A 17,996-nucleotide genomic window follows, 5' to 3' on the forward strand; every position below is an offset into this window, starting at 1 on the left:
TATTCTCTTAGTAATGTCGTAATTACTAAGAAAGATTGTATTAGAGATCTTGGTGTCTTACTTGATTCAAAATTATATTTTCATGATCATGTGCAATATATTTATACCCATTCATTAAGAATGCTTGGTCTAATTAGATCTATAACTTATTCTTTTTCTACTCCTATGTGTTTATTAATTTTATACTATACATTGGTTAGATCCAAGCTTGAATATGCATCTGTTGTATGGAACTCCATTACTTCCACTGACTCGGATAAATTAGAGAATATTCAAAGAAAATTTATTTCCTTGTGTTCTTATAGATTTTTACCAAATTCCGATTATAACTATGAGATTAATTGCAAATATTTCAATTGCGGTAGTTTGTTTACCAGACGTCAGGATCTTGATTATTTATTTTTTTGTAAAGTCATTAAGGGTGATATTGATTGTGAATCTTTCATAAGCAATATCAGTCTTCGTATTCCTGCTAAAGGTTTAAGGTTTCATAAATTGTTTTATAATAGAAATTCTAAATCTCTCTCTCCGGTCTGCAGATGTATTAAATATGCTAATTTATATGGAATGAACTTGGATCCATTTAATGTGTAGTATATCTTTTGAGTTTTTATGTCAGTTTTATTAATTTATGCCATTTGTTAAAATATATGTGTCATACTATTCTTGTCAATTGCATATCTTTACAATATTACTTATAGACTGTTATATTCATTGTATTTCATCTCACTGCCATTTTCTATCATTCATTCTCATCATCATTTGTTGATTTGTTTTGTTTCTTGTGCTAAACAGTAATTGGCCTTGTGCTGTTGTTTTGCACGTTAATATCCTAAATAAATAAATAAATAAATAAATAAATAAATAAATTATTGTTTACATCATCTGATACTAATTGCTTTCAGGAATCAGCAAATGAGACTTTGAAACCGCTTTCAAAGTTGAAACGCATTCTAAATAATTTGTCTGCATTCTCTTCTACAAGCTCATCTGATAGTGACTTGTACCAACATGGCCAAGGATCAGTTATTTGGCCACCCTACATATCTCCTCGAGCTCTTTCCACAGTTCTCGAACAGTCTTCTTCTTGAATAATTTCGAGGGAAAAATTGTTCCTGAGCCGGGTATCGAACCCGGGACCTTTGGTTTAACGTACCAACGCTCTACCACTGAACTACTCGGGAACTCTAACCGACACCGATCCAATTTTTCCCTCTATATCCACAGACCTCAAAGTGGGCTGACAACCGTCAAGCAACCAACTTCGAGTGCACACTAACTCCGTGTGACTTAAATTGTGGTTTTCTGTTAACGAACAGTAACGTGTATTATGCAAATCAAGATTATAATTGAGGGGTTCGATACCCGGCTCCGGAACAATTTTTCCCTCGAAATTATTCAAATCAACTTTACAGGGAGTTATACCTGAAAATCTTGATTTGCATAATACACGTTACTGTTCGTTAACAGAAAACCACAATTTAAGTCACACGGAGTTAGTGTGCACTCGAAGTTGGTTGCTTGTCGGTTGTCAGCCCACTTTGAGGTCTGTGGATATAGAGGGAAAAATTGGATTGGTGTTGGTTAGAGTTCCCGAGTAGCTCAGTGGTAGAGCGTTGGTACGTTAAACCAAAGGTCCCGGGTTCGATACCCGGCTCCGGAACAATTTTTCCCTCGAAATTATTCAAATCAACTTTACAGGGAGTTATACCTGAAAATCTTGATTTGCATAATACACGTTACTGTTCGTTAACAGAAAACCACAATTTAAGTCACACGGAGTTAGTGTGCACTCAAAGTTGGTTGCTTGACGGTTGTCAGCCCACTTTGAGGTGTGTGGATATAGAGGGAAAAATTGGATCGGTGTCGGTTAGAGTTCCCGAGTAGCTCAGTGGTAGAGCGTTGGTACGTTAAACCAAAGGTCCCGGGTTCGATACCCGGCTCCGGAACAATTTTTCCCTCGAAATTATTCAAATCAACTTTACAGGGAGTTATGCCTGAAAATCTTGATTTGCAGTCTTCTTCTTCTTCTGAAGAATTACTGAAGGTAAATTTGTGATACAAGTTTTTGCATAAACATTATATTGCATGAATAAGCCAATTACTCGCTATTGTCTATATTAGTTTGTCTTCCGCATACCTCCAGTTGTTGGTGCAGAATTGAAGTTGTGCGGAATTACATTTAAAATAAATTACTGATAAATCCAAACTAACTTATTAATTCATAAGTTTTAAATGACAACTGATCTAAATGACATTGAAATTGAAGACCTGAGAATGAAAAGTGGATAAAGACCATTTTTTATGAAATTGAGATTTAAATGCCAAACGCAACTACTGGGTGTTCAGTTCAAAGTGTGTCATGGCTCGCTGTATGCCGTCATCTGGCTAGTCGATGAACCTAGAGAATTCAATCTTCCTATACTTCCGCAGAGGTGTATAACCTATGTGTCAGAGAAGTTGCCTAGCAAGTACGGCGTTCATTCTGAAGAATATGTACTGTAACGCTGGTAGTGGCAGGAATGTGAACTGTTTGGAAACATGTACTGAGGTGGGTTTTTTTCTTACTGTCTGGATATGGGGAGAGAGTTAAGACGATTAGGGTACGTACAGTTACCCTTAAAAAGAATGAGACGATTCTTGGTTGTCGGAAGTTAAAGTTCTACAGCGCAGTTCACTCGATATCGACGTAACGATACATAACATGAGAAATAGTACAAGAATTGTTACAAGGACCACAACAAAGACAAGGACCAGAATAAGGATCACGAAGAAGACTGCCATTTAAGGCCAGGATTTCACAACATAGCTCGAGTAACAAAATATCATTGCTTCACTGTACCGAATGGCAAATGCCTGCTAAGGGATCTACATTCTGGACTGCTGCTGTCACTGTCTTGTCTCGGTAGCTCATACAGTAGAGTGTTGGTTCCGCTGTATAACCGAAACGTCTCGTGTTCGATCCCGGGTAAAACATTTTTTTTATTGTGGTGTAATTAATTTGTTCAGAGTTCCTCGACTGTCTAATTTGTCGAAAAATATGGAATAATTTATGCCCAATTTCTGGGTTTTAAAAGTTGGCTGAACCTCGTCAAAAAAAAAAATAAAACTTACTTGGAAGTTAAAAGTATTCTTCCTCAAACAAAAATCATAAGAAACAAAAAGAGACCTGTTAACTTAAAATCTTGTCCACATGCCATCAGCTTCTATTACAGATCTAAGTCGATCCGGCATGGATGTCACGAGGTTGTGAAATAAGTTCTGGTCCCCGGCGAGATCTTCCCAGGTGTCAACAACTTGATCCCACAATTCGTCTCGATTTCGAGGGCGTCGGTGGGCATAGGGACTATCCTTCTCTTTTTCAATTCCACCCATAAATTTTCGATGACATTCAAATCAGGTGACTTCGGAGGCCAATTAATGATTTCGATCTCGGGTCTCCTTTGAAACCATTTTTGAATGCTTGCAGCATAGTGCACGGGATGGCTATCCTGCTGGAAGAGCAATGTTCCTTCGGGAAAACGTTCTCGGGTGGAGGGAAGGAATATATTTTCCAGAATGTGCTCGTAAGTTCCCGCATTAAACCGGCCATAGATGCTTCTATAATGCCAGGTCCATCGTAAGACATCCACCCCCAACACGATATGCTGAAGCGCCCCGATCTTTCACGTCGGTGCACATAGCGCTGGTCATGTCGGAGACCATCCTCACGATAGGCACGGACAGGACCTTCGTAATCACTCGAGATGGTTGTTTCGTCGGAGAAAATTACATTTCTCCAATCGAAATCCACTCGATTGGTAGCGAAGGCAAGACGATCGACAGCTTGTGCTTCCCCCAATATTTCCATTTGCGCAGCCCTCCGGCTCCTAATACCGTGGTTCCTCAACCTGCTGATCACAGTCTGTGAAGAGCCGGGAAAGTTAGATACTGCTCTTATTTCGTTAGCAGTCAGAAAGGGGTCCTGTCGAACTGTCTCGAATAAGAGAGCATCCTCTTCCAATGAAGAAATCCGCGGACACCCAGGAATAGGGCGATTTTCGACCTCCCCTAAATTTTGGTAACGATAACCCACCTCGCGGCTGTACTTCCAGGAACACCGACCAAATGGCCAGCAGATCTAGCCCCATATCCAGCCTCAACTAGAGCTATAACTCGCTGTCTCATGTCACGTCGGTTCGCCATTACGATGAGAAATGAGGGATGACGATAATACTTTATTGTAGACAATGACTATTTAACGTGATATAGAATTATTGAAATAAGAGACATCTTGCATAGTAAGAGTTAATAAATCAACCCTAAATTAAATATCTAAATAACAGGATATAACAGGAAGTCCAACTGTTGCGAAACTAATCAAATTAAATCTAAGCTGAAGTAGCACAGCCATTGATAAATGTTTTGTACACAGAATTAGACTGAATTCCTATTCGACAGAACCTATAATCAATGGCTTGTCTGAACATGATTAACAAATCCTAAGTGTTTCCAATGTCACTGAACAATTTCAAAATATTAATTTAAAAACTAAGAAAGGATCGTAAATGTTGTATCTAATGATTATTTACATTTATGTCTACAAAATAAATCTTGGAAAAACATATATGATACTGGTACTACTGATATTAAGAGTTAATGTATTGCATTTTTCACTTAATTTCATAATCACTTCAGTGGATTTTCTCCACTCAATTTTGTGAAAAAATCAAAAGTAAAAACATGTAGATAACGCAGGGACTTCAAAATCTCATGTATTAAAAAGAAGAATCTATATGTAATGAGTTGCAATGTAATGATCCTCATGTTCTTAAATACTGCAAGGAGTACAGTGTAATTTATCAAAAATTATGAAAGAGGGGAAATAGAATATATTTGAATAGAAAAGTACAAAATTCAGATAATGCAATTAAATCTATTTGGAATATTATTAAATTTAAACTTGTAGATATCCTAAGAAAGAAAATATTTTTTCACTAAAACCAATGATTATAAAGTAGAGGATCCCAAATCTATTGCAAATTCTTTTAACGTATTATAGTATATAGTACAGAAATATTGACAACTTAAATATTAAAGATTTTGCAAAAGATACTGCAATTGGTTACTTAACAGATGCATTTAATAATTAGTATTAATATATGTAATTAGTCAATAACTGCAACAGTGCTTTTCCATTCAATCATAACATGAATAAAATTGAATGCATACTAAATTAAACACTATTGCAAACACGTAGATAAAATAGTTAAAATTAACTGAAGGTGTGAGAATGAAATAATCTAAAGCCATACTTTTAACAAAAATTGTTTTGTGCGAGTGCATTTCTTACACATATGGGAAAGCTATTAATAAAATATTGTAATAATTACTCAACAAATTACATAGCCTAAGGACTCTAAACCTTTGTAAAAGTTTGTCTATTATTATATATATTTTTATAATTTCATTTTAATTGTTAGTTTTTAATATATATGCATTTACATTGTATATGTGTGTGTGTATAAATGCATTCATTAGATTAACGTTTATAATATTATAACTTGTAATTTTGTATTGTTTGCGATCATTAACACTTAAACTCAGGACTTTGTAAAACTCTATTTCAACGTTACTTAGCTATTTCAACGTTATTTAGACAAAAAAAATCGTTGTATAGACTAAGAATCGAACTCGCACTCTTCTACACAACACGCAGAAGTCTTACCGTCTGAGCTATTGAAACGACATGAAAGCTTTCCTTTCTGTGTGGAGTGTCGATCTAGTCATGAAGGTCCATTGTCGATTTAACTATACGATTTATGTATATATTTATCTTTCATTTACGTAATATTATCATATTTTTTGCAGTTTTTGAAGTGAATTTCGGAACGATGCTAGTAACAAACCAAATAGTCTGAATTTAAGTAACTCATTATTCGTTATCTTGTGTATCAGTGCTCTGGTCTCCGATCATGCGCAGTGTCTCACATCTGAGACTTAGGAATATTCAATCGTCTCATCCTTTTTCAGGGAAACTGTACATGTTGGAGCAACGATAAACGATAAAAGAAACTACATAGCGACTCTTTGGTATTATCAAAGAATCAAGTGTTCATATCGGAGCAACGAGGATGCGGGAAGCGAACATTTTGATTTATCAATAGAAAATATTCTATGCATCCACTTAATGAAAGAAGATTATAGGAAATACCAACTGCTATGTTCAAGGTTAATATAACTTAAATACGTACAAAATTAAATCCGTTTCTCATCTCAAAGATAGTATAAATTCGTTGTGTTGTGATTGGTTCTTGTGATCACATAACATATGACGGATAAATACACAACTGATCGATTTGGCAATATCTACAATAATTAATTTAATATCCCGAAATAATAATAAATCGATTAATATTCGGATATATTGATAACTACCGGTAATTATACAGATTAATATTATCTTAATCAGAGATCATATGAACGACAAGAGCAATGAAAATGAAACTTTTCTTTTTCGTCGCTTTTATCGTGTATCTTCACTTTATTGTTACTCCAATATGCACACCTCAATGACAATGCATGCTTCAATTCTCTCTGATATAGCAGCGCTGCTTCTTTTATCTTTTATCGTCACTACAACGTGTACGTACCCTTACTTACGTATTTGTTGACATTAACTTCGACAGACCACATGGACATGGAGCATTTGATTTGTGTTGTGGAATGTTGCCGTACGCAACCGATGATAACAAATACCCTGCGTACGACTTGCCTGCGCAAAACACAGTTCGAAAGAGATTATGGTAGCACACAGACCGTACAGACCGCCATCTGTTGCTACGACGTTCAAGTTATACTGTACACGTTCTCAAGTTCAGATTGAACGCCTTGATTATTAAGCAACTTCTCTGACATAAAAGCTGAAACTCGCTTCAGATCGCTGACTCACAACAGTGACGTCATGACACACTTTGAAATGAACACCCAGTATAGCCCTTACTCCATCTACTGGCGTGAAATGATAGTCAAATACTTTGACAAAGAGAACTACATGGCTCTGAATGTTATAATTTTCTAGATTTCTACTTTTGTTGAGAAGGAGAAGTGGACAAAGACCAGACTTATCCTGTTCTCACTCTCAATGTGACAGCAGAGTAGCGTGGTATGTACAACAGGCATGTCTAATGTATGGCAGTTTCTCTGAAATTTCGTGATTTTTCGGATGACATTGTTGTTGATCCAAGTTATGTTGTGACAGACTCAAGTGATAATGATGATAATGTTGTTCAGGAATCTCTCGTAAAGTTCAAGAAGCGATCTAAATCAATGAAAAATGGAAAATGAAAAGAAAACTTAACATCAATAGTGGACAAGCATGCATGTCCACCAGTGGAAAATTAGTTCCAAAACGTAACTCTGAGGACTGCAAATGCAATACACAGAAGTTTCCTGTAGATATAAAGAAAAGTATTCTTGACAGTTTTAATGACTTAAAAGACAAAAATGTACAAGATGCATACTTGTTAGGTATAAGTGCAAGGTATGATATAATGTTATGCACTTCTACTATCTGAGTCTGCCTGGATGGCACAGTCAGTAGAGTGCTGGCCTTCTATGCCCGAGGTTGCGGGTTCGATCTCTGCCCAGATTTATGGCATTTAAGTGTGCTTAAATGCGACAGGCTCCTGTCACTAGATTTACTGGCAAGTAAAAGAACTCCTGCGGGACAAAATTCCAGCACATTGGCGATGCTGATATAACCTCGGCAGTTACGAACGTCGTTAAATAAAATATAACTTACAATTTTACGATTTTTTCTACTATTTGAGTTGTAGAATATGTAAAATCTTTGTATATTCAAGTGAAAATATTGCAATTTCTGAGACACAACATGCTCGTATCCAATACTTTTGTTGCTATCAAGAAATGAGTGCATGTGGATGAAATTAATTTGGATTTAGCTGGAAATCTATACGAATCGTCATTAACAAGAAATCAGAAAAAAAAATGCGTGATATTTTGAAGCTTGAGCAGTTCATTCCTTCAGTGTATAAATTGTTGTATGATCATATTCGTGAGTAGGTGTGGATATTAATAACAAGGACATAGATATGGACATAGAGTCAAAATACTAGAATATAAATATGTTTCCTATTCTTTTAACTAACTGCAGACATTATTATTTTGGCGAATAGTATTTACGTTTACATATACATTTTGTCTTGAAATAATTTGAATTCTTTTTTGGAGTATGAGAACTGGATACGTTTATTCTTATATTGTTGAAAATAATATAAAGGGAATTATTTTATTTTTACTATAACGGCATAAAATGATTATTCTTTTAATGTTAAAACATATTTTAAGTAGAGTTATTCGTGTAGCTAGTGTTTAATTTCGCATTTTTGTCATTTTGTATTGAAAGAAATTCAGAATTCTCATTGAGAGGAGAACTGGATAACTCCATCGTCCTTCTTTTTTTATTAATTGTTCATTGGAGATTAAATTAATGTTTACTTTAATGGTATAAAATGTTAAAAGATGTCCGAAACTTTTCAGTGACTATTAAAACATTTATTGAATGTTGAAAAAAATTGTGAAAATGGTTTTTCTCGATTATTTCAAAACTACTGTCTTGGTCTTTATCCACTTATCATTCTCAGGTCTTCAGTTAAAACTATCATTTCATTCGTTCATGATGAGTTATTGTTACTGTCACATGGTGTTAGTGCAGGTATTTGTACTGGATCACTGCTGTATAAATTTGTCGAATTTTTTGTATCTTTTTTTATTCCAATTAGCATCTTTCTCTTCGCTTTTTTTAAGAATCTGTGGCACATCAAAATGTGGCTTAAATTTTACTTATTATAATATCAAATACTGGCACGACTGTAAAAATGAACTGCTCTATTGCTCTCTTGTTTCTGAAAGAATTCACTATTTACACTTAAAACTCATGGTGAATTAATAAATACATACTTTCCTGTTACATAAGCCTACCAGTCATTTACATCCGGTGTGCCGCGAGAAAATAAAAATAGTAATGGTCAGTGGTGTAGCATGAAATTTTGAGCAGGGGAAGCTAATTCAAGTTGTCTTTCATGTAGTATGAGAAAACGTATTACAAAAATATAGTCTTAAAGTAAATAGGCCTAGTAGTCAATGTCAAGTCAGCAGCCAAAGATTGGTTGGAACCTCGTAAGTAACACCAATAAGGCATGACCTCAAATAGTACGTAGTAAAATATGATTCACGGTTTACACATCAAATAGACATGTATAGTATAACACTAGCTCACTCCCTGTCATAGTTAGAGAAATCACAATATTAATGGTCAATAGATACAGTATTAGTATCATTACGTAAATATGCATCTGTCTTTTGGTTGTGTCCTTCATTGACAGCAAGGGAGTCGGTCATTTGTTTTTTAAATAGCACTTTTGTTCATAAGTCAGTCTTGATAATAGAATTGTCCTAAGAAATTCAAGTAAATTGGTGTCAGGAACTGTTATTTCACTCATTTATTATATCAGCCACAATGCACACTAACACTTCAACTGAACACAACTCACGAAAGGGATAACTCGGAAACTACTTATTTTCAATGTAAAAGCTAGCTTCTTGCTACCCTTGCGACCAGGATAGTTTAGTTAGAAAGGGATGGAAAATCTGCGGGGTGGGATAGACAGAAGAATGAGTGTGAGAAACCAGTCTGCTTGGAAGCTGGTGTGTGCAGGCTTCTAGTTTGCTGCTGCATCACAAATCATCCTGAGCTGCCACATCACAATATTTAACGCGTAATTATAAATTCTATTAAAATTAATAAATAATTTTGTCCATAGACTGCAGGTTTATTATGAAATTATTATTAACTGGGGAAGCTGAGCTTTTTAGCTTACATTGACACTACGCCACTGGTAAAGGTAGTTATAGCAAAAATTGGAAAAGTAAAAAGTGAAAAGAGCAGTAAAAAAAAAAAAAAAAGGCAGTCCACAAAAGTTAACTTTCAATGAACATGGCACAAGTAAACATTGACTACACGTAGTGTATGTTTGCGATCGGCAGAGAAGAGAATGACTGACGCACTACCAGGGTTTCCAGTTCAGTCAAGTTAGAATATCGTACCAACCTTGAATTGAATTTGAATTTGAGGGAAGAGGCACTATGATCCACCACAGCGACCTTATTAGATCTATTGTGCTGATCCTCAAGCTAAGCACATTCCCAAACACACACTGGTTGACCGCCCTAAGGTTCGCTGTGTGCCCAGGTTCTGAGCAGGCAACCCCACTCGTCCCTAGGCTAGCCCCCCCCCCCCCATGCGTCGCCAGCCGGCATTCGGGAAATTCTATGAATTACGACGGAATGGAGAAATGTTGATGGAATGATGTAGAATAGGGTGTATCGATTTTTTTTTTTTTTTCGAAAAGTAAAAGTGGCTATTGCAGAAAAGTTGCAACCTGTGACAGAAAGACCGCAGAAAAAAAGAAAATAATAATTCGACAATATCCTGTGTCTCCGCATCAGCTCTAAAGTTTCGCGAGCCTAATGCTCTGTGTGTTTTCAGTTTTTTTTTTTTTTTTTTTTTTTTTTTTTTTGCAGCTCTTCATTTTTATCTTTAAATTTACACTCAGAAATAACCCAATGCTCACCACGAGGAGGTGACTGCACTCAGTGTTGCCATACCTACTGATTTAGCAGGAGATTTCCTGTTTTTCCATTGAATCTACTGCTCTACTGATTTTTTTGTCAAAAGTCCGAATTTTTCCTGCTCTTTTGGCAAGCTGCAGTCACCTAGTTCTATGCCCGGATTTTCAGTTCATTAGTTTAGTACAAATATAATTATTATGTCACCATGTCTTATTTTTGCATCTTATACACAAGTCAAACAATGTTTGCATTTGTCTCCCTGCTCCTAACTCGTTAGCGTCGCCACAATGATGCTTACAAGAAGCAAGGTGTCGCTTCTCGGTTGGAGTCAAGCAGCAGATTATATCACCACACAGCACACTGCAGATAAAGACCATGTTTTATATACTTGGCTCAGAGTTATGTCCCTCGCCAATCCACTCGATAGTTTAAACATAATTACAAAATGATATTAGAGACTGAATGTTTGAAACCTTACCACGAAAGGATGCACACCCTCCTCCAAACACACACACTCAGGTATATAATCTTCATGTAACATAAGCATGTGATATAAGTTATTTCATTATTGTTTTGGGTACCCGGGAAACAGAGGAAAAAAGAAACTTATTCAGTAGTGAAATTTGTTTCTGATTGTGTGCACGTGAAACGGTGAGAGAGTGAAGTGTAGGTAATTGTGTTACATATCTTGCACAGTGATCTTTTAAAATGAGTGAAAGTGTCCCAGTAAGAAAGAAAAGTAAATACTCCCAGAATATTATAAATCAGAGTGGGAAAATGATGAACAGTTTAAAGGGTAGTTATGCAAAAGCAAGAAAAGGGATAATTTCTTGTCTGTTACAGTTGCAGCTAATGCAGTACTGTATTTAATATCACCATTAAAATAAATCTTGTTCTATCGAAAATCGTTTGTGAATATACGAAAACCTCCTGATTCATACATTTTAATGCGAAACATTGTCAATAAGACATTGCTACGTAAAAACAAAATAGCATACGCTGAGTAGAGATGACAGTAATTAGGCCTTTATTTAGCAAAATTGTTCCATTTCATTGGTTAGGGATGTACTATATAGTAACACAACATATCATCTTTCTTACAGTACACGGTTTTGTAATTAATAATATAATACAAAGAGGAAATTCATGTTTATTAATCTACTGTAATCTCCTGTTTTTTTTCGATGATTTTTTCCTGATTTTCGTGAGTAGGTCGTGGCAACACTGGCTGCACTTCCAGCTCCATTCCTTCCACCCACCCTTAGTAGTTTACTGCAGTGTAAAATGTTAGTTTCATACTGCATAGTCAGATTTCGTTTCGAAGCATGGAATTTCTTTTCTTGACCGCAGTCTTGCTCGAGTGTAGCGATCTGTAGCTTCTTGTCCAAACACCGATTTACTTGCATCAGTTACCACTTTTACAAATCTTTCAACGACCTGAGTGTGACATGACAGATCTGTAACTTCTGCCCCAGGTATTTCGGCTTTTGCAATTAAAGCCACGTTTCTCCTCAACACGCCTGTCCTGAAGGTAATTTTGATAAAGACAAGTGAGCCTAAGCAGCAGAAGTCTTCGCTTTGAAGTCAGAATCCGCACTGCTTCACTGCTGTTCCAAGTGGCCGAAGGTGAAGACTCAGAGCTTGTAACTGACATCTGTTTTTCTCTTCCTCAGAATCGAAGTCGCATTTCTTCAGATCGTTGGCGAATGAGCCTCTTCCCTTTTCTTTCTTTCCTTTTAAGTAGTGTCTTGGTGGCCATAATGTTGATATTGCCAATCATCATATTTTATACATCTTGATTACACAACTTTTAACACTGTATCACTTCAGAATATGTATGATAACTAACATACGAAAACAAAAACACACATAAAATTGCAACCTCGTTCAAGAAATTAAATTACAACATCGCATACAGAACAAATAACACCCTACAAAAACATCTCAACACACAAACAACACAAACAAACGAATACAACCACACAGGCTTATACAAACTCAAATGTAACACCTGCAACAACTTCTACATAGGACAGACAGGCAGATCATTTCAAACACGTTACAAAGAACACATCACAGCCATAACAAAATTACAAAACACCTCCACATATGCAGAACACATCACAAATGCCAACCACACCTACAGAGTCATCAACAAAGACATGGAAATACTGCACATCCAACCAAAAAGCCAGAAACTCAACACACTAGAACAATACGAAATATACAGATACATGAAAACACACCCCAACGATATTCTCAACACACAACTCAATTTCAAAACACATACACTCTTTGACTCTACACTACGAACGCACCCACACAGGAAACAAGAGGCGCCAACATCAACAACGACCAGTTTTGAAGATGACCAAAAAAAAAAAAAGGTCGAAACATGTTAACAAGGTACGTTAAAATTTAACACAAGAAAGACTTATCATCAAAGCCCGGGACTTCAGCAGGTAAACAGTTCTTACAAGTTAAGTATGAAAGGAGGTTTATTGAACCCTGACACTTGTTACACACAGTGAGTATTCGATACGTACACGGGTGTTTTAGTACAGACTACAACAAAAACAACTCCTCGCCCAAACTTTAGCGTAAAACAAAAGGATTACGTTATGTTTGACAAAGTGAACTGCAAAATAGTACAGGAATAACCTTTTCCCCGTGTTATGTGGATTGAGTATGCCAACAACATTTACTATCACTGGTTTCATCTACAGAAACCCAAATGTTATCAGATATTTCTTCTCGAATGCTATGCAGAACATTTTCGTAACATGACATTAAATATCCTTTACGTAGAGTTGTTTCAGATAGGGCAATTCTACCTGTACAACTTTCTATAAAATTCTTAAAGTGGGAGTTTTCCATCACCATCATTTCACACAAATCCTGGAAAAAATCATTGTCTCTATCAGAATTTGAAACAAGGCGAGCTTGCTTCCTTCTTGTTACGTATGAATAATTGTAAATGAGCTTCATGTCTTTGAGTTTTTATGCTCTTCTATGTATTTGGAACTCTCGCCCCTTATTACAGTGTGGCACACGTTACATTTCATATTAATATTATCTGTACAAAAGTACTTACTTCCGTATAGTTCCACAAGTTACTTTAATTTATCTTCTTTTTCAGTGAAACTTTCGGCATAGTAATTGTGCACAGTAGACTTGTACTCGCCTGTACTCTTGGAATGCTAGCTATCAACAACCAGACAACCGATCACTAGTATGAAGTTAAATGGGTAGTCTTTCGGGACTAGGTGGAAGACGTTTCTTTACAAACACAACCAGCAATACATACTTTGTGTATTATTAACCTGTCTTTAAACTACTGAACTCCCTAGGCTTGCTTATCATACATATTCCGACATCATATTTTGTTCATTTCTCTGGTCAATTAAAAAGGATAGTTCTCTCGATAGAACTTTCCTACTTCACCCACATTCGCAGAGGCTTTCCGGGTCTGAATGCATATATCAAACAGATTTCGAGCTTTATTAATAAAATCCTGCTCATGCGCCATTGGGGTTGACCCACTTCGTTTGTGCGATTTGAGAATATTCAATATTTACTATGGTGTAATTTTATCATTTCCACTACTCTACACTTGCTGATGGCAGGAAGACAAGCTACTTTCCAAACCTCGGTAAGTTTGACGGCAATTGCATGAGCGATGTCTTTTACTGAAGGGTGTTTTCCACCTGGTTCATTTGTCTTTAACTCTCTGATCCAAAGAAAATGTGTTATCATATCTTTATAGATTGGTAGTTGTGACTATCTTATCGGTCCTGGTGTAGCGAACAAAGTACTCTCATGAACACGGCGAGTACAGAATTAACGTGGGCATAAAAGCTATTACATCTACACTAAACCACTGATATGACACACGATTTCATAGGAACAGCGATACAAACCTGGCCAGTATAGCTTACCAAATACGACTACTGGGCAGACGCAACCCTGACTGCCAGCATCCCTCTCTTCTCTCACTTAACCCTATTGGCAGCAAGAACATACTGGGCCAGATGCTTCCCTTCTGTACTCTATTAGCTTACTTTTAAAAGATCTGGCTGATGGGGTTAGCTGTATAGGTATGCAGACTGTCGTAATAAGTTTTACAAGTGTGCATTATAAATTCGAATCTTCAATATTGATGCAGAGACATAAGATATTGACTAAATTTAATTTTCTTTCTCCTGCAGTCTTCCTGCCACAAGTCGCAACTTTTCCGCACTAGCCACCTTCAGTTAAAAACAAAATTCGATACTACGTTAATGTAGAAACCTAATATGGGGAAAATGGAGAATCCCAAGATAAACCCCAACCTTTTTCGCCACAAAGACCAAGCTTAAAAATGTGATTTTACTTTTTTATGATTATAAATCTCTAGTTAGGAATAACTGGTTTAGATTGTTCCACGGGATTTTAAATTACAACTTTAGTGTGCCACATGTTGAGAAAGGTTGGAAAAAGGCTGCTATATACAGTAAATGCTACTTTTGTTGTTATTGGTACTACTACTTATTATTAGTATTATCTGTATTATTATTATTATCAGTGTTATTGTTATTATTGTTATTATTATTATTATTATTATTATTATTATTGTTATTACTTTGCAGGCTGAAACTCATCGTTCGCCAGCACAGCAACAGTCACTGAAGTCTCCAAAACTTCTGCCTCAAAGAGGTAGTACAACAAATGCTGTAGCTTAAACAATTCTGTGGTAAATATAACTGAAAGTCATTCGTTAATTTCCCCTCCATTAATGGATCTGTTAGAAAATACATTACAAATACTGGAATCGGTACTTGATTGATAGTAAGTTGCCGTAAATTGGGGTGAATAGGACAACATTCCTATTGACCCATTTTATGGCAACCTACTATTTTAAGTAATGCTATTTTTATTGTGAATACAACTTAGTAAATTTTAAAAATACTTAAAACTACTATTTCTAATAATGTTTGGTTTTTGCAACGAAGTTTTTATGAACAACCTATAAGTTTGAAGACGTCATAGACACTTCAATTTTTCATTGGATTTTTATACAGGGTGAATCATAAGTATGTTTGGAAAACGTGTGAGCGTGCTCCTGGATAAAAAAATAAGAATTTCTTATATGAAAATTTGACAGAAAATGCTTATTTATTGAAGAAATGTTTTGTTCCCTTATTGTTGTGTCACAAGTACATGTTTGGAAACGTGTCATTTAACGTTTACAAAAGGTGCTCAATGTGTCCCCCTCTGCTGTTTACACATGCCTGAGTACGATGTACATATGACAGGTGAGTTTGCTCAAACACCATGTTGTCATCACGGATCAATTGTCATGCATTTTCAACACGTTGCAATAGCTCTTCTGCATCATTTACTGGTGTAGCATAGACGACAGCCTTCAAGTTACTCCAAAGGTAAAAATCTAATGAGGTGAGGTCGGGTGATCTGGGTGGCCAAGGCACTGGACCACTGCGACCAATCAAAACAAAAACACAGTAATATGGTACAAAATCAAAACAAAAGCAATACAATAATGTGAACAGATACTTATGAAAACAAAAGCCATTATTACTATGTTTTCCAATAAATGAGCATTCTCCATCAAATTTTCATATAAGGAATTGTTCTTATTTTTGATCCAGGAGCACTCTCACGCGTTTTTCAAACACTCTTATGACTTATCCTGTATACTGGTACCAATAATTTGGAAGTATACACAGAAAATGGCACACAGTGTACTTTAAAGTTTTCAGTTTTTTTTTAAATTCAAAGTTCTTAATTGTTATGAACAATTTTAATTTCAAATTATTGACATTTTAAGTTACATCTTTTCATATATTGGTAGCTTAATTTCAGTAATTTAACTCAGTGATTCAGTATTCAAATTATTTATTGTACCGCTAATTCACATCTTAAAATTCCCACATAATAAAGATTGCAACAGACGTGCTGGACGCAGTGCGTTTATTACCAAGAAATGTATAGAGATCTATGAACCAAGTGTAACAAATTCAAGTTTAAAAAAGATTGAAATGCTGGAAACACTTTAATAAAACTTGTAGAAATTCGTACTATACTGGTACCAGTACATATTGGTACTGTAATGTTTGTGAGATGTTTCGTGGAGCTGTTCTCTGAATTGACCTTTGTATAATCACAGTCAAAGGTACTGGTATCTGTAATAAATTTGTCATATTTTATCACAACTTACAGCTTTGTTTATTTATAATCCATTATATCACCTGGAAAATAAATTAAACTTGCTTACATAAGAATTTAACATTCATTATTACAGTTTTCTTACACTGTGTAATATTCGCAATGAAGCTACATTTGCTTATTGTATTTATACAAAATGTTTTGATATTAGAAACAATGTTAGTTTCACCCTAGATCATATATGTAACAGATTGCTCATCCCTATGTTAAAATCGGCAGCACTTTGAAGAGAACAACTGCCAGGATCGCCACCTGTCCGACGTAAATGAACACGAGATGGCAGTACAGTCGCTAATGCAATTCAAAAGTTGAGTTTTAAGATGTTTTTTATTAAAAGTACCAGATCTCTTGGACCCTGGCCTTTTACAAAAATATGATTATACAAATTGAAATATAAATAGATAATTAAAGAAAATTGATTAATAAGACCGTCAAAGACTGAGGTATTTGTTTGAATTTGTTATGTCTCTTAGTAATGCAATTCAAATGGGAGTTATGACGTGACTCCTATGTAACAATTAGATGGCAGAATAGTAAACCTGACAAAAGTTATTACCGTCGAAGGCTATAAGGCTGAGCAATCTGGATATATATGATCTAGGGTTTCACACAGGTAGATCTGTATAATGTAAAATGTTAAAATGTGTTACACGTCTGTTGATACAATTTTGTACTAGTTTTAAAAATATGCACTATGTATAATATAAGGGTATAATTTACTAATACATTTTGTTCTGTTTTTATTTGTAAATGTCTATCAACATAATTTTGACTATTAATTCAATCCTTAGATTATGTAAAGCAGTACACATTATCGGGTACCTGCTTAAAAATTATATGAAATAAATCGTAAGTTATATTGCAACAGACCTCCATGGTCTAATTGTAGAATAAAAAAGAAGAGAGAATCTTCGGTTCATACTTGGGACTAGGAACGTAGTAGTCGAGAAGACATAATGCAGAGATTCCTTGTTCCAAAATTTTCGGAGAAAAATGTTGAGTTTTTAATTTGCGTAGGTGTCTGCTAGTTTGGCAGTGTTCAAATTCGTTTCTGAGATGGGGACAAGCATAAGGTGAAATTCTGTGGTCTTAGTGATATGATAAATGATATCGTTGGTCCAATGCCAAAACCACGAATG

At 35.5% G+C, this 17,996-nt stretch overlaps 1 protein-coding gene across 2 annotated transcripts in view; it reads left to right on the top strand.

The window, feature by feature from the left end:
• The window catches only part of LOC138710176 (kinesin-like protein KIF23), an 82,866-nt gene extending 65,282 nt beyond the window's left edge, over positions 1-17,584 (top strand). For both annotated transcript variants that reach the window (XM_069840810.1, XM_069840811.1), the window contains one exon: positions 15,261-17,584. In XM_069840810.1, the coding sequence (XP_069696911.1) occupies positions 15,261-15,353 (93 nt within the window). In that variant the 3' untranslated portion in view covers positions 15,354-17,584. The remainder of the gene's footprint in view (positions 1-15,260) is intronic.
• The last annotated feature ends 412 nt before the right edge of the window (positions 17,585-17,996 follow it).

The sequence above is a fragment of the Periplaneta americana genome, chromosome 12, assembly GCF_040183065.1.
Source record: "Periplaneta americana isolate PAMFEO1 chromosome 12, P.americana_PAMFEO1_priV1, whole genome shotgun sequence".
NCBI classification, from domain to species: domain Eukaryota; kingdom Metazoa; phylum Arthropoda; class Insecta; order Blattodea; family Blattidae; genus Periplaneta; species Periplaneta americana.